The 25,651-nt window shown below is 41.1% G+C and overlaps 1 protein-coding gene across 1 annotated transcript; it reads left to right on the forward strand.

Moving 5' to 3' along the window:
• The first annotated feature begins 310 nt into the window (after positions 1-310).
• LOC148788134 (uncharacterized) lies at positions 311-25,651 on the forward strand. The gene is made up of 4 exons (XM_088880368.1): positions 311-2,485; positions 2,563-4,911; positions 24,589-25,020; positions 25,130-25,651. The coding sequence occupies exons 1-4, from the start codon at positions 311-313 to the stop codon at positions 25,649-25,651; spliced, it is 5,478 nt and encodes a 1,825-aa protein (XP_088736494.1).

Below are 25,651 nucleotides of genomic sequence, written 5' to 3' on the forward strand. Positions count from 1 at the left end.
CCTATTATAGGGGGGAATGAGTTCAAGAAGCTTGGTTTAGTGACGTGTTGGAGTCCCCCTCAAGGCGAACCCCTTGCTCTAGCATCGTTGATCATTGTATACGCATTTTCAGTTCAATGCAATTTGGTTTTCTGAATCCGCGTGCGCAATTTACTGTTTTGTGATTGTTCCTCCCGACTCTGATATATTCGGCGCGCTGCATTAGTGCCGAGCGGAGGTATTGGCGGACGTAGTCAGTGGACTACTAGCCACACGACGCGCTGTGTGATAGGCGCCTCGTGAGAGGTGGTATCAGAGCCTCGTTGCCGATATGGCTCCGAGGCGCACCGCTACTGCTGCGAAGGCATCGGGGCAAGATCCGGAAAGCCCGCGACATGCCGCAGCTTCATCCAGCGAGAGAGCTGAGAACCCGAAGGACGGACACTCCCGGTTGGTGGAATTGGAGACGAAGGTCTCTTCCCTGGAATCTGAGATCATGGTGCTGAATTCGGAGTTGGACGAATGTCGGCACGTGATTCAGGAGATGGCTGGCGTATTCGGAAACGACAGCATTGCCGATATGCGGCGTGACATGGAGCAGATGTCCATTCAGATTGGGCTGCTCCAGCGTGCAGTGGGTAGCACGCCTATGGTTGCTCACGACCCCGGTGCTAGGCTTCGAATACCAGAACCGAAGGCCTATAGCGGTGAGCGTGATGCGGAGGAGGTCGAGAACTTCCTCTTCGACATGGAGCAGTACTTCCTTGCGGCAGACGTGCGGGACGAGGCAAGGAAGGTTGCGACTGCGACCATGTACCTGACTGGTGACGCAAAGCTGTGGTGGCAGACCAAGTTTGCGGAAATCCAGGCTCATCAAATACAGTTCGACACGTGGGCTCTTCTATGGGAGGCGATCAGAGAGCAGTTCTTCCCCGAGAATGTGGAGTACAATGCCAGGAGGGCATTGCGAAAGCTTGAACATACAGGTTCCGTGCGGGAATATGTCAAAGCTTTCTCAGCGCTGATGCTGAACATCCGAGACATGTCGGAGGCAGACAAGCTGTTCACTTTCATGGAAGGCTTGAAACAGTGGGCGAGAAACGAGTTGCAGAGGCAACGAGTGACTGATTTGAGTTCGGCTATTATAGCGGCCGAGCGCCTGGCAGATTTCAACCAAGAGACTCGGAAGGATAGGCAGGCGACGTCTGGTCCTGCACAGAATAAGTCGAATGGGATGAAATCGTTCAGGAATATCTTCAACAGAGGTGGGGGAGACCAGAGACTCCACGCTCAGAATGGCTCACAGGGCGGTTCAGACAGGAACAGGCCCCAAGAGAACAAGCAGGGAGCACCCGAGAGGAGGAGAGGGTGTTTCTTCTGCGATGGTCCGCATGGGTATCGCGACTGCCCGAAGAGACGGGTGTTGAATGCATTGGCAACGACCTTTGCCGACAATGCGTCATCCTCAAGGAGTGTGGAGCCACAAGCAGAGGCAGGTGGTGAGAATGGCACGGAGGAGGATGAGGACAATTTGGGGGCCGTATCCCAATGGTGCAACACAGTCTCTATGGTGGCGGCGAAGAGAGTAGTGCCACCCCTTGCGAAAAAGACTGTCCCGGCTCTTACTGTGGAACAGCCGGAACAGAAAGAAGAAGAAGTTCAGCCTCGAATTCCTCGGAAGAAAGGGTTGATGTTCGTTGATGTGAAGATCCATGGCAAGCCGATTCGAGCCATGATCGACACTGGAGCCTCTCACAACTACCTTGCGAGCGCCGAAGTGGCGAGACTCGGGCTCGTGTTGGAGAAGGGAGTTGGGCGTGTGAAGGCGATCAACTCGACTGCACAACCCATTGCCAGTGTACCCAAGTCTGTGGAGATTAAGGTTGGTGCTTATGAGGGCAAGACCAATCTTTCCGTTGTGGTGATGGATGACTTCAAGCTTATCCTCGGGCTTGAATTTCTACGGGATACACGCACAGTTGTTCTACCCCATGTCGACTCGCTGATGATGATGGGAGCGAAACCGTGTGTCATCCCTACCTTGGCCGGACGTACTGGAGAGAGGAATTTGTCGGCCATGCAGTTTGAGAAGGGTCGCAAGCGGAATGAACCATCCTACTTGTGTACTCTTTGCCTTGATGAAATGGAAGAGGTGTCAGGGCCCATCCCGGGCGGCATTAAGAAACTGTTGATGGTGTTTGAAGACGTGATGCCAGACGAGCTGCCTCGGAAGCTACCGCCGAAGAGGGCAGTGGATCACGAGATTGAGTTGGTGCCTGGCACGAGGCCGCCCGCCAGGGCACCGTACAGAATGTCGCAACCTGAGCTTGTGGAGCTTAGGAAGCAGTTGAAGGATATGTTGGAGAGCGGAATCATCAAACCCGCGAAGTCGCCGTATGGAGCGCCGGTCCTGTTTCAAAAGAAGGCCGACGGCTCCCTACGCCTGTGTTGTGACTATCGGGCACTGAACAAGATCACTGTGAAGAACAAGTACCCGATACCGTTGGTGGCAGACTGCTTCGACCGTTTGAGTGGAGCGAAAACTACTTCACGAAAATAGACTTGAGGTCGGGCTATTGGCAGGTCCGAGTCAAGGAGGGTGATGAGGCGAAGACGACAGTTGTCACGAGGTACGGAGCTTTCGAGTTTCTTGTCATGCCTTTCGGCCTGACTAACGCTCCCGCAACCTTCAGCACCTTGATGAACCAGGTACTTCACGGTTTTCTTGATGAGTTTGTGGTGGTGTACCTGGACGACATTGTGATATACAGCAGAACCTTGGCCGAGCACGAGGACCATTTGCGGCAGGTTCTGACGAGACTCCGCGAGCACGAGCTGTACGTGAAGGTGTCGAAGTGCTCGTTTGCTCGGGAGACTATCAGTTTCTTGGGACACATCGTGGAGAGAGGACGCATTCGGATGGATCCCAAGAAAGTACAGGCTATCGAGGAGTGGAGACCGCCGAGCGATGTTCATGACTTGTGCTCATTTCTTGGCTTGGCGAACTATTATCGGCGTTTCGTGAAGGACTACTCCGCGATCGCACGGCCTTTAACAGACTTACTGAAGAAGACAGAGACTTGGAATTGGACACCCCAATGCCAAGTAGCCTTCGATGATTTGAAGAGAGCGATGGTGACAAATCCTGTGTTGGCCTTACCAGATATGTCAAAGCTATTCTTGGTGGAGACAGACGCTTCAGACTTTGCTTTAGGAGGAGTTCTGATGCAAGATAGCCATCCAGTTGCCTTTGAGAGCAGAAAGTTGAAGGATGCTGAACGACGTTATTCAGTGCGCGAGAAGGAGTTGTTGGCCGTAGTTCATTGCGTTCGACTATGGCGACACTATTTGTTAGGCTCTCCCTTCGTGGTCAGGACGGATAACACTGCAGTGAGTCATTTCATGTCGCAGCCGAAGCTGACCAGTAGGCAGGCACGTTGGCAGGAGTTGTTGTCAGAGTTTCACTTCGTGTTGGAGTACCGGGCCGGCTCCAGCAACCACGCAGCTGATGCCTTGAGCCGCAGGGCGGACTTGGCGAACTTGGAGTCGATAGCAGCGCTCTCCTCTAGCGCGGCTGCTATCTCTGTGAAGGATCAGGTGCGGGAGTTACTACCGAGGGATCCCGCAGCGCAAGGCCTGATTCGGCTTGTCGAGCAGGGCAAGGCTCGACACTTTTGGATCGAGGATGGATTGTTGATGACCAAAGGAAACCGCGTATATATTCCGAGAGGCGGGGACCTACGAAAATCACTTCTTTCCGAATGCCACGACACACTTTGGGCGGGACACCAAGGACAGGAGCGCACGTTTGCCTTGGTGAGGAGGGCCTACTATTGGCCACAACTGCGGGACGATGTCGAGACGTATGTCCGCACTTGCTTGATTTGTCAGCAGGACAAGGCAGACCATCAGAAGAAGGCTGGTTTGCTGCAACCACTTCCCATCCCAAAGCGTCCATGGGAGAGCGATTCCATGGATTACATCTCTGGATTGCCTAAAGTCGGGGACTTAGGCTCTATTATCGTCGTGGTAGATCGTTTGTCAAAATATGCTACATTCATCGCAGCACCCAAACACGTTACAGCAGAAGGGACGGCTCATCTCTTCTTCAAGCACATCGTCAAACATTGGGGACTGCCAAAAGATATTGTCAGGGATCGTGACTCCCGTTTCACTGGCATCTTCTGGACCGAGTTGTTCAAACTCCTCGGGTCCACACTTTCCATGAGCTCGAGCTATCATCCACAGTCCGATGGTCAGACAGAACGCTTTAATTCTATGTTGGAGGACTACCTTCGGCACTTTGTGCGAGGTACGCAGAAGGATTGGGTGAAGCTCCTGGATGTCGCTCAGCTGTGTTTCAATGCTCAAAAGAGCTCTTCGACTAACAAGAGCGCTTTTGAAATCGTCACTGGGCAGCAGCCGCTCCTTCCTCACACTCTTGACATCCCACAAAGTGTGAGATCCCCTCTTGCTCGAAGTTTCTCCCAGGAGTGGAAGCAGAATGTTGATATCGCTAAAAGTTGCCTGGAGACAGCTCAGAAGCGGATGAAGAAGTATGCAGATCAGAATCGCCGCTTCGTTGAGTTCAATGCGGGAGACCTGGTGCTGGTGAAGGTCCCGGGTCCGAGATTGTCAAAGTCATCAAGGGGGAGAGATCCTCGGTTGATGCAGAAATATGTTGGTCCTTTGCCGGTCCTTAGGCGTATTGGGACGGTAGCATACAAGGTGGAGCTGCCGCCGTGGTGGAAGATCCACAACGTCTTCCATGTCAGCCAATTGAAGAAGTATTCAGCAGACAGGGAAGACGATACCCGCAATCAACCTAGCCGCCCACAACTCGAATTGAAGAAGATGAAGGAGAAGGTGGCTGAAGCGATCCTAGATCACCGAGTGACGAGTACCGCGAAGAAAGACCACACAGAGTACTTGGTGAAATGGAGGGGATGCAGCAGCGAGGAGAACACTTGGGAGCGAGTGACGAACCTAAAGGCGTTTCTACCCCTTGTCGAAGCGTACCATGCTTCCATAGCGCCGGGGACGTCGCTATCTCAAGTGGGGGAGAATGTCACGGGCCGCCCGCACACTAGGCCCCCGTGACGCACACTTCGGCCACTCAACCGTTCTACATGGCCGACCACTCAGCCTTCATCGACAGACGCTGGACACCCAACTGTGTTAGAGTCTTAGGTGTAGGCCTTTTATTGCTTTGTTACTGCTTTGTTATTTGCTTTATGTTGTTTAGATTCCTCAAGGGGACGTTACGCCTCTTGAGTTGCAAATTTCAGCTTTCCTAGTGTCTAGTGTAGGCGATAGGATTTATTTTTTTAAGCCTATTATAGGGGGGAATGAGTTCAAGAAGCTTGGTTTAGTAACGTGTTGGAGTCCCCCTCAAGGCGAACTCCTTGCTCTAGCATCGTTGATCATTGTATACGCATTTTCAGTTCAATGCAATTTGGTTTTCTGAATCCGCGTGCGCAATTTACTGTTTTGTGATTGTTCCTCCCGACTCTGATATATTCGGCGCGCTGCATTAGTGCCGAGCGGAGGTATTGGCGGACGTAGTCAGTGGACTACTAGCCACACGACGCGCTGTGTGATAGGCGCCTCGTGAGACGAGGGGAGTCCCCCATTGAGGGGTGTCTGCTGGTGCGTTAGGAGGGTTACCTCCTAAGGAACTGACTGTTCGCCAAGGGGTTCTGTTCCATTCCGTTCGCTATACCCGCAATCAACCCAGCCGCCCACAACTCGAATTGAAGAAGATGAAGGAGAAGGTGGCTGAAGCGATCCTAGATCACCGAGTGACGAGTACCGCGAAGAAAGACCACACAGAGTACTTGGTGAAATGGAGGGGATGCAGCAGCGAGGAGAACACTTGGGAGCGAGTGACGAACCTAAAGGCGTTTCTACCCCTTGTCGAAGCGTACCATGCTTCCGTAGCGCCGGGGACGTCGCTATCTCAGGTGGGGGAGAATGTCACGGGCCGCCCGCACACTAGGCCCCCGTGACGCACACTTCGGCCACTCAACCGTTCTACATGGCCGACCACTCAGCCTTCATCGACAGACGCTGGACACCCAACTGTGTTAGAATCTTAGGTGTAGGCCTTTTATTGCTTTGTTACTGCTTTGTTATTTGCTTTATGTTGTTTAGATTCCTCAAGGGGACGTTACGCCTCTTGAGTTGCAAATTTCAGCTTTCCTAGTGTCTAGTGTAGGCGATAGGATTTACTTTTTTAAGCCTATTATAGGGGGGAATGAGTTCAAGAAGCTTGGTTTAGTGACGTGTTGGAGTCCCCCTCAAGGCGAACCCCTTGCTCTAGCATCGTTGATCATTGTATACGCATTTTCAGTTCAATGCAATTTGGTTTTCTGAATCCGCGTGCGCAATTTACTATTTTGTGATTGTTCCTCCCGACTCTGATATATTCGGCGCGCTGCATTAGTGCCGAGCGGAGGTATTGGCGGACGTAGTCAGTGGACTACTAGCCACACGACGCGCTGTGTGATAGGCGCCTCGTGAGACGAGGGGAGTCCCCCATTGAGGGGTGTCTGCTGGTGCGTTAGGGGGGTTACCTCCTAAGGAACTGACTGTTCGCCAGGGGGTTCTGTTCCATTCCGTTCGCTATACCCGCAATCAACCCAGCCGCCCACAACTCGAATTGAAGAAGATGAAGGAGAAGGTGGCTGAAGCGATCCTAGATCACCGAGTGACGAGTACCGCGAAGAAAGACCACACAGAGTACTTGGTGAAATGGAAGGGATGCAGCAGCGAGGAGAACACTTGGGAGCGAGTGACGAACCTAAAGGCGTTTCTACCCCTTGTCGAAGCGTACCATGCTTCCGTAGCGCCGGGGACGTCGCTATCTCAGACTGGGGGAGAATGTCACGGGCCGCCCGCACACTAGGCCCCCGTGACGCACACTTCGGCCACTCAACCGTTCTACATGGCCGACCACTCAGCCTTCATCGACAGACGCTGGACACCCAACTGTGTTAGAGTCTTAGGTGTAGGCCTTTTATTGCTTTGTTACTGCTTTGTTATTTGCTTTATGTTGTTTAGATTCCTCAAGGGGACGTTACGCCTCTTGAGTTGCAAATTTCAGCTTTCCTAGTGTCTAGTGTAGGCGATAGGATTTATTTTTTTAAGCCTATTATAGGGGGGAATGAGTTCAAGAAGCTTGGTTTAGTGACGTGTTGGAGTCCCCTCAAGGCGAACCCCTTGCTCTAACATCGTTGATCATTGTATACGCATTTTCAGTTCAATGCAATTTGGTTTTCTGAATTCGCGTGCGCAATTTACTGTTTTGTGATTGTTCCTCCCGACTCTGATATATTCGGCGCTGCATTAGTGCCGAGCGGAGGTATTGGCGGACGTAGTCAGTGGACTACTAGCCACACGACGCGCTGTGTGATAGGCGCCTCGTGAGACGAGGGGAGTCCCCCATTGAGGGGTGTCTGCTGGTGCGTTAGGGGGGTTACCTCCTAAGGAACTGACTGTTCGCCAGGGGGTTCTGTTCCATTCCGTTCGCTATACCCGCAATCAACCCAGCCGCCCACAACTCGAATTGAAGAAGATGAAGGAGAAGGTGGCTGAAGCGATCCTAGATCACCGAGTGACGAGTACCGCGAAGAAAGACCACACAGAGTACTTGGTGAAATGGAGGGGATGCAGCAGCGAGGAGAACACTTGGGAGCGAGTGACGAACCTAAAGGCGTTTCTACCCCTTGTCGAAGCGTACCATGCTTCCGTAGCGCCGGGGACGTTGCTATCTCAGGTGGGGGAGAATGTCACGGGCCGCCCGCACACTAGGCCCCCGTGACGCACACTTCGGCCACTCAACCGTTCTACATGGCCGACCACTCAGCCTTCATCGACAGACGCTGGACACCCAACTGTGTTAGAGTCTTAGGTGTAGGCCTTTTATTGCTTTGTTACTGCTTTGTTATTTGCTTTATGTTGTTTAGATTCCTCAAGGGGACGTTACGCCTCTTGAGTTGCAAATTTCAGCTTTCCTGGTGTCTAGTGTAGGCGATAGGATTTATTTTTTTAAGCCTATTATAGGGGGGAATGAGTTCAAGAAGCTTGGTTTAGTGACGTGTTGGAGTCCCCCTCAAGGCGAACCCCTTGCTCTAGCATCGTTGATCATTGTATACGCATTTTCAGTTCAATGCAATTTGGTTTTCTGAATCCGCGTGCGCAATTTACTGTTTTGTGATTGTTCCTCCCGACTCTGATATATTCGGCGCGCTGCATTAGTGCCGAGCGGAGGTATTGGCGGACGTAGTCAGTGGACTACTAGCCACACGACGCGCTGTGTGATAGGCGCCTCGTGAGACGAGGGGAGTCCCCCATTGAGGGGTGTCTGCTGGTGCGTTAGGGGGGTTACCTCCTAAGGAACTGACTGTTCGCCAGGGGGTTCTGTTCCATTCCGTTCGCTATACCCGCAATCAACCCAGCCGCCCACAACTCGAATTGAAGAAGATGAAGGAGAAGGTGGCTGAAGCGATCCTAGATCACCGAGTGACGAGTACCGCGAAGAAAGACCACACAGAGTACTTGGTGAAATGGAGGGGATGCAGCAGCGAGGAGAACACTTGGGAGCGAGTGACGAACCTAAAGGCGTTTCTACCCCTTGTCGAAGCGTACCATGCTTCCGTAGCGCCGGGGACGTCGCTATCTCAGGTGGGGGAGAATGTCACGGGCCGCCCGCACACTAGGCCCCCGTGACGCACACTTCGGCCACTCAACCGTTCTACATGGCCGACCACTCAGCCTTCATCGACAGACGCTGGACACCCAACTGTGTTAGAGTCTTAGGTGTAGGCCTTTTATTGCTTTGTTACTGCTTTGTTATTTGCTTTATGTTGTTTAGATTCCTCAAGGGGACGTTACGCCTCTTGAGTTGCAAATTTCAGCTTTCCTAGTGTCTAGTGTAGGCGATAGGATTTATTTTTTTAAGCCTATTATAGGGGGGAATGAGTTCAAGAAGCTTGGTTTAGTGACGTGTTGGAGTCCCCCTCAAGGCGAACCCCTTGCTCTAGCATCGTTGATCATTGTATACGCATTTTCAGTTCAATGCAATTTGGTTTTCTGAATCCGCGTGCGCAATTTACTGTTTTGTGATTGTTCCTCCCGACTCTGATATATTCGGCGCGCTGCATTAGTGCCGAGCGGAGGTATTGGCGGACGTAGTCAGTGGACTACTAGCCACACGACGCGCTGTGTGATAGGCGCCTCGTGAGACGAGGGGAGTCCCCCATTGAGGGGTGTCTGCTGGTGCGTTAGGGGGGTTACCTCCTAAGGAACTGACTGTTCGCCAGGGGGTTCTGTTCCATTCCGTTCGCTTGGGCTTCTAGGATTGCGTCTAGATCGTGTACATCACGGGCTCGGGACCTGGTCTGCATGCTCAACGTCGAGGTAAAATTTTTTTCCCACAGACGGCACCAATGATGTAGTCGAGATTTTTTGCTAAAGGATTAAATCGGGATTTTATCGCGATGGAATTGCACACCATGTGAAATACAATTGCCGCAAAATGTGTAATTTTCAAGAGTGGGATGTCTTGTCAATGAATAGTAACTTAGATTAAAAAATTAGTATTTTGGTATTTATAGGGGTGTTGGAAATTATATGGTGTGGTGAGGTATATATGTTTAAGGTGTGCCCATACATGTTAAATTACTCTTTTACCCTCACAAGTTAATATTTTTTACTAATATACATCAGTTAGCAAATGGAGATGGTAATACATGATATTTTCATGCTAGAGCTTCAGCCTGAAAACAACATAACACCATCTCTCGCCTTAAGGATAGTAGCGGTGTTTGGCAAGAGAAAGAGGAAAATATCCAAGATATCCTACTTCAACATTTAAGATCAATCTTTGCATCTCGTCGGCCGTCGAAAGCAAGCATTGACCAGGTGGTGGCAACAATCCCCTGATGAGTAACCCCAGAGATGAACACCCAATTAACTCAACCATTCACGGCAGACGAGGTCAAGCAAACCGTTTTTAGTATGTCTCCTCTCAAATCTCCTGGATCAGATGGTATGTCCCCTCTTTTTTTTCAAAAATTTTTTAATATAGTAGATGAGAATGTTTCTAATTCAGTGCCTAGGATTTTGAATAACCACTCTTTATTATACAAGTTGAATTACACTCACGTTGTTCTGATTCCTGAAGTTAGCAATTTGAAAGTTACGCCCTATTAGTCTATGCAATGTAGTGGTTAAGGTTGCATCTAAATGCCTAGCCAATCCTTTAAAAGGAATGATGAATGATATCGTCTCTCTTACACAATCTGCTTTCATTCCTAATCATCTTATCACAGACAATGTCTTACTTGCTTTCGAGCTTAACCACTTTCCTAGGACATCATCTAGGTCTAAATCAGGCTATGCCGCACTTAAAATGGATATGATCAAAGCTTATGATGGGGTGGAATGATCTTTTCTTAGACGTGTTCTTCTTAGACTAGGCTTTGGGAGGAGTGTCGTTGATATTATCATGCTATTCTTTACTTCTATCTCATATTCGCTAACCCTAAATGGTAATCAGTTTGGAAATTTTAGACCGGAATGCAGTATCCATCAAGAAGATCTGTTATGTCTCTGTATCTCTTTATTTTTTGCATAGAGGCCTTCATAGGACTCATTAAGGAGGCGGAGAGGAGGGGTTCATTACGAGGCATGAGGATTAGTCAGACAGCTCTTAGTGTTTTACATATGTTGTTTGCTTATGACACACTTTTATTTTGCAAAGCTACGGAGGGATAAATTGAAGAAGTACAGAGAATTCTAAATTTGTACGCCAAGGCATCCAGGTAAGAGGTGAACTTTTCTAAATCAAGCATGGTTGTAAGTGGGGGATTTCAAGAAGTAGTTAAGCGTCGATTAGCCAATCGATTGGGGGTTAGTTTGGTGGGAGCTCATGATTGCTACCTAAGACTCCCAACAGTGGCAGATCGGTCAAAACAGATGTTGTTCAGGAACATTCGAGATCGGTCATGGAATTGTATTTCGGGTTGGAGTAGTGGACTTCTGTCACAGGCGGGGAAGGGGGTTCTCATAAAATTGGTACTCCAAGAGCGGCCAACATATGCTATGTCTTACTTCAAATTGTCGGATAACCTGTTGAAGGAACTAGAGAAAGCAATGAAGGATTTCTAGTGGCACAATAAAAAGGGGATAAAAAAGTGCATTGGGTCGCCTGAAAAAAAATGTGTCGTCCCCTAGTAGAAGGTGGATTAGGATTTCGTGACTTGGGCGCTTTCAATCTGACCTTGTTAGCAAAACAAGGATGGCGACTGATTATGAACCCGGACTCATTACTTAGTCAGATATTAAAGGCACGTTACTTCCCTCACTCATCCTTCTGGGAAGCGGCAGCAAGTTCCCGCCCATCAATCACGTGGAGGAGTATTCTCGCGGCAAGAGGAGTTTGATGTTAGGGTGTGAGGAGTGAGCTGATCGGGTTCAACCAGGAGCACGAAGATTGTGGTGGACGCCAGACAGACAAGGTTCATTTTCAGTGAGTAGCGCATACACAGTGGCTTTACAATTAGCCGCTCCATCAGAGGCTTCTTCATCACGGTGCTTCCCTCCTCTGGCTGAGGGGCGTGAACGTTTTTTGAAATACCTATGACTTTGCAAATATCCCACAAGTCCGAGTTCAAACTTGGAGGTTTTGCTACGATGCGGTCCCAACAAATGATCAACTTAGCAAAGAAGAACAGCAATATGGAGACTCAATCCATTATTTGTGAGGCAGAACGGGAGACGCTGCACCATATCTTGCTGGAAGTGCCCCTTCGCAAGAATGATTTAGGCATTATCCCACATACCTTGGCGATTAGTTAACTCTTGGACAGAGGGAATAGCAATATGGATATCCCAAATGGTTCAACAACTAGAAAAGGATGCAGCAGCGAGGCTTCTTGTAATTTGTTGGGCCCTTTGGCAAGACCAAAACAAGCTGCAGATGGGAAGGTGTGGTAAAGGACCCTCTTCGCGTGGTTACAGAGTCCATCTCATTTCTGAAGAAATACCGCAGCAAAATGAAATTGGGATTGCTATAACAAGAAGCACATCTGACTAACCAGAAGTAGAGGATATCCCTTGGTCTGCTTGATGCTAGTGATTCTTATCTGTGTTGCATAATGGCTCAGCTCTGTTCCTGAACTATCTCGTTTGTGTGGTAATGTTACTCATCGCTTTTACACTCCTTGCTCCATACCAATCATCTTTGCCCTCCCTCCTCATCTCACTTTTCTTATCTAAGATTTTCTTTTATTCAATCTCTTAATTATTTCTTACTTCCAATTATTCTTTTTTATTTTCACTTATCAGAAAACAATAACAGATTCAGATAATAAAAAGATTAATGCATAACAAATTTTAATAAGTATGGGATAATTATAGTTTTAGTCTTCATACATTATCATTAATTCATTTTCAGTCCCTTAATATTTTATATTTTTATTTTAGTACTTCAACTTATTAGCAATTTTGATTCTTAAGCCTAACTACTGACTATTTTGTCCGTTCAAATACATATAGTCCAACTATATATTTTTTATGCTCATGATCAGACTCAACATGCTTTCAAAAATAAAATTAAACCTCCATAAATTCATACTTTTTTTTGAAATCTTTATTTTTGAATATTCCAAGTCCTTGAGGGATAGTATGATTAGAGAAAATTCGTAAAATCAAAAACTTAGAATACCCTAATCACAAGATGTCAAAAAAAGGTATATATGGTTGGAAGAGACAATTATCTGCGAACCATTTGTTGTAATAGTGTGATTGAAAAAAGTTTATAAAATCAAATATTTAGAATACTGAGAGCAAAACAGTCATATGAAGTACGAATTTATGAAAACTCAATTTTATTTTCGAAAGCATATTGGATCTAATTTGAATATTGAAAAAAAAATTATTGAATTATATATTTTCTTTAAAAGGACAAATTAATCGTTACTTAAACCTAAAAATTAAAAATATAAATAAATATTCGATATGTTTAGAAACTGAAAACAAATCAATTGGCACTATATGAAAACCAAAACTGTAACTATCCCAATAAATACTTATATTTTAAATTTCCGTACCATAATCATAATCTGTGTAAAAGATAATATTTAATATATAATTATTACCATATTCCTTACATCTATTTATATTTCCTGTATTATATCTCAAATTCATTTGAATTATTAAATTTGGAATCTCTAACAAATTTCTGGAAATGCAATTATCGTCAGCAGCCACCATTTGAGTTAATAATCGTTGTAAGTAACAAATCTGACAAAAAGTTTTTCTTTAGAAAAAAAAAAGAAAATATTCAAAAAAATTGCAGAAAATAGTATATTTTCCCGATGTAAAAATAAAATAAATAAAAATAAAAATGAGGCTCAGATCTGTGTAAGGCCGAACAAGAGAAACGCCGCCGCGCCATGGCTGCGAAACCCACCGGTTGCGAGCGAGACAGAGAGCGAAACAGCACCTCAGATCTCGAACGCCATCCGGGTCGCCCCACCAAGATACGGGCCGGGTTTTCTCATTGCCCAGATCAAAGAAAGCTCAGAAGAATCTAGAAACATCATCACAGCCCCACAACACTGAATCAATACCAGAAAACGATGTCGCCGTCTGTCTCTCTCTCTCTCTTTTTCTTGTGTGTGTATGGAGGTATGTATGCGAAATGGTATATATATATATATGTATATGTATATATAGATATATACATACAATCAATCAGAAAAGGGTTGTTAGGGTTTTTGATGAATGGAGAGAAATCACAGGGTGAGAGAGAGGGGCAACAACCCTTGAAGAATTCCCAAATCATCCCTCTCCCCCTCATTCTTCTTCTGAGCTCTTTTGCCTTCATCCACCCTTCCAACGCTGCTATTTATATTGGACTTTGTGTTCTCTTCTTGCCCTCGCTTTTGACTGCTTTTTCTCAAGAACTGAGGATATTATGGTAATTTCGGTTGTTTTTTGTAACCAGGTCCTTGAACTTTTCAATTTTTTCACTTTTATCCAATTTAATAAATGTTTCACGATATAACACGTAATAAAATCAACCAACTTTAAGAAAATAATAAATAAATTACGTCGAACATATAATAAATTTAATACAATTATAAATATATTTTATTATTTAAAAAAGTATTATCCTAATAATAGCGTTCACTCAATATTTAGAAGGCGTTTGGCTAATTTTTTTTAAAATATTTTATAAACTCCGATATCTTATAAAATATTGTAATAATTATAAGAAATCATATCTTATTTCTAAAATAAGTCCGATTGAATAAAATGCGATATTAAAGCTCATAAGATGTTTTTACAGCTTATAAAATATTAGGATAATTCACATAATAAGGTTCCTTATTAATAAAATTACAAAAAAAATATATAATACCATTAGAATCAAATAATTGTTATTTCTAGATATATTTTGTATTTAAATATTTTGTAAATACTTTTAAACAATATACATTAGTTTATCTCTAAATAAAAATTTAATAAATAATATTTTTATAAAAAGAATAAAGAATTATTACCTAAAATTTATAATATAAGTAAGATATACGTAAATTCATGTCAGTTGAATATTAATATAATTATTTAATTGGTAGTTTTTTTCATTAATGCAATAACTATTCTTAATTTATAATGTCTTGAATTTATAATTTTACTGTATATATAATAGCAATATAAAAAAAATTATCTTTTTTTACTATAATAATTTAATAATAAATAATGAATTTTTATTTTTGAATGAAAGAAAAATTAAATAGCAATAATTTTTTGTAAAATCCTGGAGAGACTGTATGTGCGTGAGAGAGAGACTATGCTTGTGAGAGAAAGAAAGAGAGAAAGACTATGAATAGGGATATTTTTATTTTATGGTATATTAATTTTATAAAATATTTTGAGAAAAATTAAATAAAATTATTTTTTTTAGAAAAAAATCTAGATTTAAAACATCTTATTTCAATATTTTATATGTTCTTTAAGAAATATTTTAATTAGAGCTCAAACATTTTTAAATGTTTTGAGGAGGAACACCATCTTAATCGGTATATTAAATTATTCAAAATATCTTTTTGATCCTGAATTATAATATTATATATATGATGCGTTCAAAAAATGCAAGTCTTAAATCTATTTTTCCACAGACGGCGTCGATGATGCGTTCAAAAAATGCACGGGTTCAATGGATATGGACTAAGCTCAAAACTTAGACTAAAGCGAATGTAAATCTTGAATGGAGCACCTGCAAAAAAGGCGTTGGCACTCCGACGTCCAAATTAGTATTGGTTTGAGATGAAACAAAGCTAAAAAGTAAATAAATATAATTGAAATTGAAATATGATGAAAAATCAATAAAAAGTGCAAGAAGACGTAAAAATGTGTTCGTAAAGTGCTTAGAGAATATTAAAGAGTCAGAGAGATGATTTAGAGAACAAGAGGATGTGAGGGACGTGAGAGGGTGTCCAAAGAGTGAGAAAGGTGTCAAGAAAGTCTCCGGAAGTGCCTTCAGTATGACAAGTAAACATGTATTTATTGGAAGATGCCTTTTCCGATAGGGCTCTGCACGTTTCCTCCGTTTTCGAGAAAGGTGGATGAAAGCCATTTGGATAAATCATAATTTATTTTTATCTTCTATTAATATTGTTGTTGAATGTTTATCTTCGAATTGGAAAGACTCTTCATTAGTAAGGATTCCTAATCGGTAGGGGGTCCAAGCTGCCTAGGAGTCCAGGGTTTTGAGGGTACCTATCTCATCTATAAGGAATCCTAGCCGTCACGGAATCCAAGTTATTAAAAAGTCTTTCCTTACTTAATTTATCTTGGGAGACCCTTCACCTATGAGGGGTCTCAACCGCCAGAGGCATCTTGCTAGGGCTGATGTGGTCCAATATGGTTGTTGACAAGATGCCACATAGGAAAGTGGGCTACCACGTGTGTGAGCCTTTTGGACCGAATATTTATCGGACTTTAATCATAGTCCGAATAGGAGGATGCCTTCAGCCTCCTCTTTTTGCCAATCTATCTTCTGGGGGACGCCCCCTAAAGCCGCCTATCAAGTGTTTTTAGACCTCTCATGACTTGGATCTCCTAGGATATTACAGGCCTCTCATTCCTTTCTTCTTTTTGCATAGGGGTGGCAGATGAGTCGAGCCGGCTCGACTTTGAGCTCGAACTCAAATCTAGGTGTCGCGAGCTGGTGAATATTTTTTATTTTTAAATTTTTTATATATATTTAATTTTATATTTAATATTTGATCAATTTTATAATCTGAATTGACCATATATTATAATTATTAATCAATATCTTATATTTTAGTTTGGATAATAATAAATTATGGTACTTTTATTTATACATTTGATCTTTATATAAAAATAAATTTAATCAACAACTTAGTAAACTATAATATTTTTTATAATTAAAATTATTATCATATCTTTATGTTATATTTTAATATATATTTGTATTATGTTATACATTTTTTAAATTGACAAGTAATTCACTTATGATTTTTTATTATTTATAAATTTATGTCAAAATTTAGTAATTCCTATGAATTAACCTTCTAATAATAATAATAATAATAATAATAATGACGATGATGATGATGATGGTTGAACAATTCTAATTATTATTTTATTATATATATAATGAGATTAAAAAATTTAATCAATAATTATGATATCTTAAAATTCGGGCACCCGATAGAAATTTAAATATATACGAGACTGTGTCTATTAGATCATATCAGACGGTATGATTTAAAATCACATGATCTGATTCAACGATACACTATCTTGAATGATTACTCTTATGTTTCGTGTACGATATCTCGACATCCGTATATCTAATAAGTCTAAAACTTTACGAAACATATTTTTCTGTAAGTTTAATCATATCTAACGGTCTGATCTGAATTTTGATGGCCCGATTAACCCATGTTGTTGAACAATGTAAGATGATAGTTATAACAATGTTATACTAATATTTATAAATATATAAATTTTACAGATTGTGAACTTATATTAATTTCAATTATATCTATATAAAAATTTTATGATTCTATCTCATGATTTAAAATAATAAAAATAATAATGGTAATAATAATAATAATAATAATAATAATAATATAATACAATAAAAAGTCAATACCCATTTCTTTCTCTCTCTATTTTTCTCGTTTCTTCTTTCTCTTTCTTTCCCTCTCTCTTTCTATCTCCATTCTTCTTCCTCTCTCATTTCTTCCCCAAACCCATCTCCTAAACCCCTAGCCCCTAGTTTATGGCAACAACTTGTTTCTTCTTTCTCTTTCTTTCCCTCTCTCTTTCTATCTCCATTCTTTCTCCTCTGTCATTTCTTCCCCAAACCCATCTCTTAAAACCCTAGCCCTAAATTCATGCCAACAAGGATGGCAAGTCGGCAACGAGGAGGGTGACGAGTACGGCTTCCATTTCTTCTCTGTTGCATCTTATTATCCTTTTTCTTGAGTTTGGGTGCTATTTTCTATAACCAAAACAAGTTGAAGAAAGGGTGAAAGTTCATGACTGTTGTAGCAGCTTATATGTAAGATAAAAGTCCGATGTCTGTGCGAAATTTCAGTTTCAGATGGTTGTCTTTCTCCTCCACATCTGTTGAAGCTCTTTAATTGTATTCTGGTGGTGTAAATCCAAATGCAAATTGCTTGTCGGCTCGAGAAATCGTTCTCGAGCTCGAGCTCGAGAAATTGAGCTCAAGAATACAGTGTCGAGCTCGAGCTCAAAGTTGCAGAGTCGAGCTCGAGCTCGAACTCAACTCGTTGTCAGTCCTATTTTTGCATCTGTTGGGTCTCTTTGGGCCAGCTTATTTTTATAAATATCAATGATAAATACACGTACAAACATATATATATAATATAAAAAAACATAATTACAAACAGTAATTTTTATATAAAAAAAAATACAACATCAAACATACAGTATATATATACTACTATATATATAAATATATATAAAAAAAGATATGAAAATTTGGCAATGAACAATCACTTTTATCTCTTGAAATATAATATTAAACATACAACACTTATTTTAAATTATCTCTAAAAATAAATTCAAATATTTATTATCTCCAACACATACTTATTTATCTTTATTTTTCTCTCTCTATCTCCACAAATCATAACAAGACACTCAAAAAAATAAATTCAAACACTATGAGATAAAAATTTCATTTATAATATTATATATTGATGGGTACGACCCAACAGAAATTGACCCAAAACAAAGCACTAAGCTCAGGTAATGTCCTACCAGCCCATGAAGAGGCAGTATGTCCAAATCGCTATGCTTGGCCTAAGAAGGGGACCTCCAATGATCCAATCTGGCCCAGAGGAGAGGCCCATTTTACTCGGCCCAAAGCACCCCCCCCCCCCCTTTGCACCAAATTCCAATAGTGGAGTCTGTGTTCGCTGGTCCAATGAGGAAGCCCAATCCGAGGGCCCTCTAAGCTCAGCCGAAAGAGGCGAGGTGTCCTCAGAGGAATGTACTCTGCAACTTGAGGAGACCCCTCAAGAATTTTTAACTTGACTAGCCCGAATCCATCTTTACGATCCAAAAACTTTAGACCCGTGCTAAAATCACACACATCATATATTATAACTTTTTTCTATTTTAACTTAGAAAAATATATATCCATACATATTACCAATCCTACATTGATTTTTCATAATATCATGACTAACATCAAACCTTTACATTTATTTTTTTACAATAGCGTGCATCCAACATTATATTTCTTTTATATATTTTATCACACTACTTTAAAAGAAATTCAACAAAGTTAAAGTCAACATTTTCCTGTTACCATTTCTGATTACATAATTATGTCATGTATCACAATATTGATAATTTCTCAAATAACAAATAATTTAATCGTATTAAAGATCAAGTAAAGTTGAATTAATTTATCTAAAATAAATTAATCCAACATTTTTCAAGAATTTTAATGTAATTTACTTTTATATGATATTATATATAAACAAATTAACTTCTATAAAAATATAACAACAATTTAATCCTATATATTTTTTAAAATAAAATAATTTAACTCACTCTAAAAGGGGTAATTTATTTTATTAAAAAACACAAAGACCAAATTATTGTATTTTAGAAAACATAAAAAATAAATTGTTCATTTTTTTTCATATAAAATAATTTACTAATTTACAATTGTATTATTCCCATTTTTAAAAGATTCGTGATAAACCAACCCCCCCCCCCCAAATAAAAAAAAAAACAACTTTTTCAAAGAAAAAAATTAGGAAATTGCAAAGACAAAAAAGAAAAAAAATAGATCCAATATTTGTATATGTATCAAGAAGATTCAAAAATGAGGAAGAAAGATAAATGAGGCTCAGATCTGTGGTTGGAAGGGGCAAAGAGGCCGCCACCCGCCATGGCTGCCGAACCACCGGTTGCAACCAACCGATCGAAGGGAAACGAAAACCCCTCAAGATCAGAGGCCATCCGCGTCGCCCCGCCAAGATACGGGTGGGGAGGGCCTAATTGCCCCGATTCATCAGCTCAGGAAGGAATCAGGAATCATCATCACAGCCCCAATACACACTATACAGGTAACAGAGAGACTAGAAATCATGGCATATGCGAAGCGATCTCGCCCCTGTTTTGGGGGAAAATGAAAACACAAACACAGACAGAGAGGGCAGCTGATCAGTACATTGACTATTCATTTCTGCTTCAAAGGGCTGTTGATTTGTGGGAGGTGAAATGAAGAAATCATTGGGGGTGGGTTGTTTACAGTGAGGGGGCAACCACCCTTTAAGAATTCCCCCTTTCTCTTTCTCTTTCACTGTAACCCTCATTCTTCTCCTCACCTGAGCTGATGAGTTTGGTTCTTGCATCTCTGAGGTGGGTTTTGTATATGGTGGTTTCTTGCTTTTGTTCCTTTTTTGCCCTCCTTGCCCTGTTGAAAATTTATTACATATTTACTGTTTACTATTGGATGGATTTTTAGAATAAATCTTGTCTCTAGAAGTCTATTTTCAGAAAGTGTGAATTAGTAGTTTTTCCCAATAATGTATTTAGGTCTAATTTGGTTTAATGCATTTTTTCCCCAACCTTTTTTTTATATATATTTTTTTACTCAATGTTTTGATTTTATTGTACTTTATATTTTTTGGAGAATAATAATGAAATATTCAGTCCGTATGTGCACACGCGCCAGAGGATAATTTTGAATTCAGCAAAATTGTAAAGGTTAAGCAGAGAACCCCCAATGTATGAAATCATACACACTTTACTAATAAAAATAAAATAAATAAAAAATAAAAAAAAATGGAGAAAAAATCCAAAAAATAGAGAAAAAAATTCGACACATAATTTGCAGATAAATAACTTCACGTTACAAGATAAATTATGGACTTTTCTGTAATATCAGATGTGTGAAACCCTTAAATGAAACAAGAAAACTTTAAACTTCAAGTCGCAAAAAAAAAAACTTTAACACAAAGACAAAATCAACAAAATATATACAAAGATTGAAAAAACCCTAGATGGGAAACTAAGAAAAACTCACCGACGCAAATGAAGAGATTGAACTTTAATAACCAAAATGAAAAAAACTCATGAAACAACACTACTATTTTATAAAAAGAGAAAAATCAAACCAAAATATCATGGGAAAAAAATCATGTATTTTTGTAGGTCTCACTATCAAACATTATGTGGTTCGTACCAATATTATATTTGGCTTGTAATTTGAAATGGTTTATTTGCAAATCAAGTATTAAATTTTCTGAAAATTTCCTCCTTTTTTTACCATTTTTTTAGAACTTTTCTCTATATTCCTTTAATTTTTTATTTTATTTTGTAAAAAAGTTGGAGCCAAAGTACAAATGATCACATACATTGGGGCTGTATATTTAACCTTTATAACTTTATTGATTCCAAATCGCCCTTAGATGGTGTACACACACGAACGAAATATTCTACTATTATTCTCCAAAAATGCAAAGTGCAACAAAATTAAAAGATTAGATGAAAAAGTGTAAAAAAAAAAAAAATTGACGGATAAAATAAAAATGACCACATACGTTAGGAGTGTCTACATTTTACCTTATAATTAATTATAAAATATTTAATTAAAAAAGTGATTATAACATTCCAATTTACAACTTCAAATGAACATAGTGGATAATTAGATTAAAAATAATTGAATCGGGATGAAAATTTTTATAATCGTAACTTATATCGTAACCCTATTGAAAATTTATTAATAGAGTGATTATTGAAAAAGAGACCAAACACCCTAATAAATTGCATTTGCTATTAAACACCTGCCCTTCTGATGGGCGAAATTATTTTAGTAATATCAACTAAAAAAAATTACACAAGTAGTGTTGTTTTGAAACTTCTAAAAAATCGCAGTGCTGTCATGTTTTAATAAACAAAATAGCGGCACCGTGATTTCGAATCGTGATGCCTTTTCTTATTTAAAAAAAAAAAAATTCAATAGCACCGTGATATCAATTCATGGTGCCATTTTCTATAAAAAATATATATATATTAGATATTTTTGTCCCTAAGCATTGTGCCTATTTCTTTTCTAATTAATAATAGTTTATCAATTTAAAAATCAATTTAGATGGTAAATAATATGGATAAACTATATTAATATTTTGTAAAGTTAGATTAAATTACACATATACTGTCTGTGTTTTATATTAAATTAAAATTATTTTTTTTATAAAAATATATTCTAATAATAATAATAATTTTTTGCTCGATATCTTTACTTCAATTAAGTCACGTGCTGTCAGTTTTAATTTAATTTCTTTTAAAATATAAGTTACGAATAAATTAGGTCTTAAATGTTTTAATTGATCATTTATTTTTTTATTAAATTAAAAAATTGTGGTCCTGCTAATTTTTTTTTAAATAAAAATGGCGGCACTTCAATCTCGGTGTCGCCTATATCTTTAAAATTTTCAAAACAACACTACTTGTGTAAATTTGTTTTGATACTATTAAAATAATTTCACCCTTCTAATGTAATTCAACCATCAAATATGTAATCTTAAACTTATTTATAAATTTCAGCCAAATTTCAATTTTAACCATTAGACCACCTTCACCACTAAACAAAGAATAAATCATAGTGTTTGGATTTATTTTTTAAACATTTTATTATGTTTTATAAAAATATACAAAAAAAATGAAGATAAATCAATATGTATTGAAAATAATGTGTAGATTTAAATTTGCTTTTACAAAAATTTAAAATAAATATTGTATGTTTAATATTATATTTTAAAAAATAAAAATCACTGCTCATTATCAAATAATGTCTCTTTTAATATTATATATTAATATTAAATTTTGAGATACAAAAAACACTATTTTTTATTAAATCATATTTTTTATATATATTTTCGCTAAATGAGAGAAAATCACCAAACAAAAAAAAAATTATATTCAAATAGTTGTTTTATTGGGTAAAATTCATTTCGGCCCCTCTTCAATTAATATGTTTATCATTTCAATTCATTTTAAATTTATCATATCAATGAATTTTCAGCGCCTCACAAAAAAAAAAGTCAGCACTAATTCTGGACAAATTATCCTATAAACAACTTTTAGTATAATTCGCCAAATAAATAGTCGAAATTCCAAAGCTCATCAAAATTTTAAAAGGAAAAAAAAAAGAGGAAACACAAAGTAGAAAAGGAGGCTCAGATCTGTAATTTCTGAACAGGCAAGGAGAATCCGACCACGCCATGGCTGCAGAACCAACGGTTGCGCGGCGAAGAGCGCACGCCTTCCGTGTCGCCCCGCCAAGATACGGGCCGGGTGGTCTCGGTGCCTGGATTCACCAGCTCAGAGAGAACCAAGAGAAATCATCACCGCCCAACCAAATTTTCATACATATATATATATATAGATGGATAGATATAGACAGAGAAGCAGAGTCACAGTCCATGAAGCAGAAACAGCAGAGCAGAAGTAGTAGTGGTAGTTGTAGTTGTGCATGGAAAATCAAAATCCAGTTCCATTTTTGTTCTTCAAGGGCTGTTGGTTATTTGTAAATTGAAGAAAATCATAGGGGTAAAATGGAGAGAGAGAGAGGGAGGGGCAACCACCCTTGAAGAACTCCCATTCCCTCTCTCTCTCTCTCTTTCTCTCCCAACCCCTCATTTCTTCTGAGCTGATGTTGATTATTCAGTTTTCGCAGTGTGATTGAATGTATACTGAGCAGGGATGATAATTCATTTGTTCCTACTTTGTCCCTGGTTTGACCACGGATTTACGCGCCTGCCTCGGTCCGGGGGTTGAGGTGGCAGACAAGAGCGCAGCAGCAGCACTGCCGCCTCACACTCCTCACCATTGGTGATTGTGTGGTGGCAACTTAAAGTGCTGTTGCGAATAATAATTACACATCATCGGTTGTATCGTCCCACACACCCACCACCATCATCATCATCATCATAATAATAATAATATTAAAAATTACATTCTTCTTTTTCTAAGTTTGAATAATTATATATAAATTATTTATAATTTAAAAATTATATTTGATGGGCATGGGCCAATCCATAGGCCCAAACACAGGCTCGCCAGCGCAAGAAAGGGTCAGTTGTCAGGTCGACAGACTCGACCCAAGGAGGGGCACCCTATGATCTAGTCTAGTCCAAGGGAGAGGCCCGCTAGGCTCAGCCCAAAGGGGAGCCCTCCCACACCAAAGCTTGGCCCAAGAAATCACCTCAGTACGAAAGCCCTCAAAGCTAGCTCGAATGAAGATTGGTGCCCTCAAGAAGTTGGACTGTTCAGCTTGAAAGAACTTCTCACTAACTAGGAGTCCCACTTCATTTGAAGATTTGCTGCTTAAGAAACGGATAAGGAGGAACCTTAGCCACGACTCCTGCCTTTCTCGCTGGCTATGTGGATCCCCGTCAACAAGATTCCTAAAATAGGGGAACTACTCCGCTATAAATAGTGGAGGTACCCTCGGTAGAGAAGCTCCCTTTTTCTTCCATACTCGAGAATCTCTCTTGCCATTACTCTGCTACTTTTCGTGCTCTTACATACGGAAGTTTTACTTTTATCATAATTTCTCTCATAATTCATTTTTGTATTTATCTATTTTTAAATTCGGGACTAACGTAAGCATCAAAGTGTTAACTTTTTGTTTTGCAAGTCCTTCTTTCTCAAAAGCTATTCAATTAGCCCCAATTCGGTATCAAGACCCAAAGACCATAGACACGTGCTAAAATCACACGCATCAATTGGCGTCGTCCGTGGGAAATTGAGTTAAAGGCATGAGACATCTTGGAGACTCCCAGCAATCCCACTAACAAGCAGAAGACCGTGGAGGTACCCAGCAATAATTAGCCTCTGGAGGTTGTTGCAGGGGCCTCCCTCACACCGGTAGGAGGGTCCACCCCAGCCTTCCAAGCTCCTTTGCTGTCTCTTAGAGTGACCGAGCCGTTGGCTGATCCTCCAAGGTGATGTACCTCCTTTGACACCACATCAGGCGAACTTTCCCCAGCCTTGCTAGGCGCGATCCAACAGGTTGTTGCAGCAGCAGTGCGGAAGCAGATAGTGATACTAGCCCCTACTCGTCCAGCCCCCGCGCTAGAAGCAGGCACCCTTCAAGAAGGAATAGAAGGAACTTCCCCAAGAGAAGGTGTCGCTGTGACAGGAGCCCCCCCTACTAGGGTACAGGGGCTCCCTACAGCAAATTCACTAGAGGTCCCCCAACAATGGCTGGCCCGTTTGGAGTATCTTCAAAAAGACCTCCAAGACGTGCAACACCAGATAGCGGGAATTCCAGGAGAAGAATTGTTGGGTGTACCCTTCACAAACATTTTGATGGCGGACGAGCTCCCTGCCAATTGTCGTACTCCTATTGTTACTGAGTACGATGGGTCAAATGACCCCCAGGAACACCTTTCGTGTTTTGAGAATGCAACTTTGCTGCACAGATACACGACGGGATCAAGTGTCGAGTCTTCATGACTATCTTCGCCAGCGCCGCGCAGCAATGGTTTAACCAACTGCCCCTCGAGCGATAGGAAGCTTCCAGGAGTTCAGATCCCTGTTTTTACACTAGTTTGCTAGTAGTCGGAAGCTGCGAAAGACAGAGCTTAGCCTCTTTGTCGTGCGACAAAGGGACAACGAGCCATTGAGGGAGTACCTGCAAAGATTTAACACTGCAGCCTTGGAGGTACCCTCCACCACACAAGAAGTAAAGGCCAGCGCCTTCTCGCAGGGTCTCCTGGACGAAGACTTCTTTAAGTCCCTCGCCAAAAACCCTTTTTCAAAATTTGACGCCCTCCTAGCTCGCACAACCAAGTACACTAACATGGAAGACACCCATGCCGCCAAGAAGGAAAGTCGAGGAGAAAAAAGAAAAGAAGCCAAGGAGGAGTGCCCCTTTAAGAAGCAGCGCATTGAATTTAGAGATAAGAAAACACCCTTCCACGAGATTCATGCTGTTTATACTCCTCTCCACAGTGCCTATTACCCAAGCTCTAATAGTGGTCGAAGGGAAAGACCTGCTCACCCGCCCCCGATCGTGGAGGGAGCAGCCTCAACGCCCCAAGTAGGACAAGTTTTGTCGGTTCCACAATGA

The sequence above is a fragment of the Sesamum indicum genome, linkage group LG5, assembly GCF_026168435.1.
Source record: "Sesamum indicum cultivar Baizhima isolate 11 linkage group LG5, ASM2616843v1, whole genome shotgun sequence".
NCBI classification, from domain to species: domain Eukaryota; kingdom Viridiplantae; phylum Streptophyta; class Magnoliopsida; order Lamiales; family Pedaliaceae; genus Sesamum; species Sesamum indicum.

Bases quoted from the DNA above. Each gene is read 5' to 3' on its own strand.
- LOC148788134 (XM_088880368.1), top strand. From the start codon at position 311: ATGGCTCCGAGGCGCACCGCTACTGCTGCGAAGGCATCGGGGCAAGAT. The intron at 4,912-24,588 runs GTGAAATGGAGG...GCGATCCAACAG, and splicing joins AAGACCACACAGAGTACTTG to GTTGTTGCAGCAGCAGTGCG. The intron at 25,021-25,129 runs GTCGAGTCTTCA...TTTTTACACTAG, and splicing joins GATACACGACGGGATCAAGT to TTTGCTAGTAGTCGGAAGCT.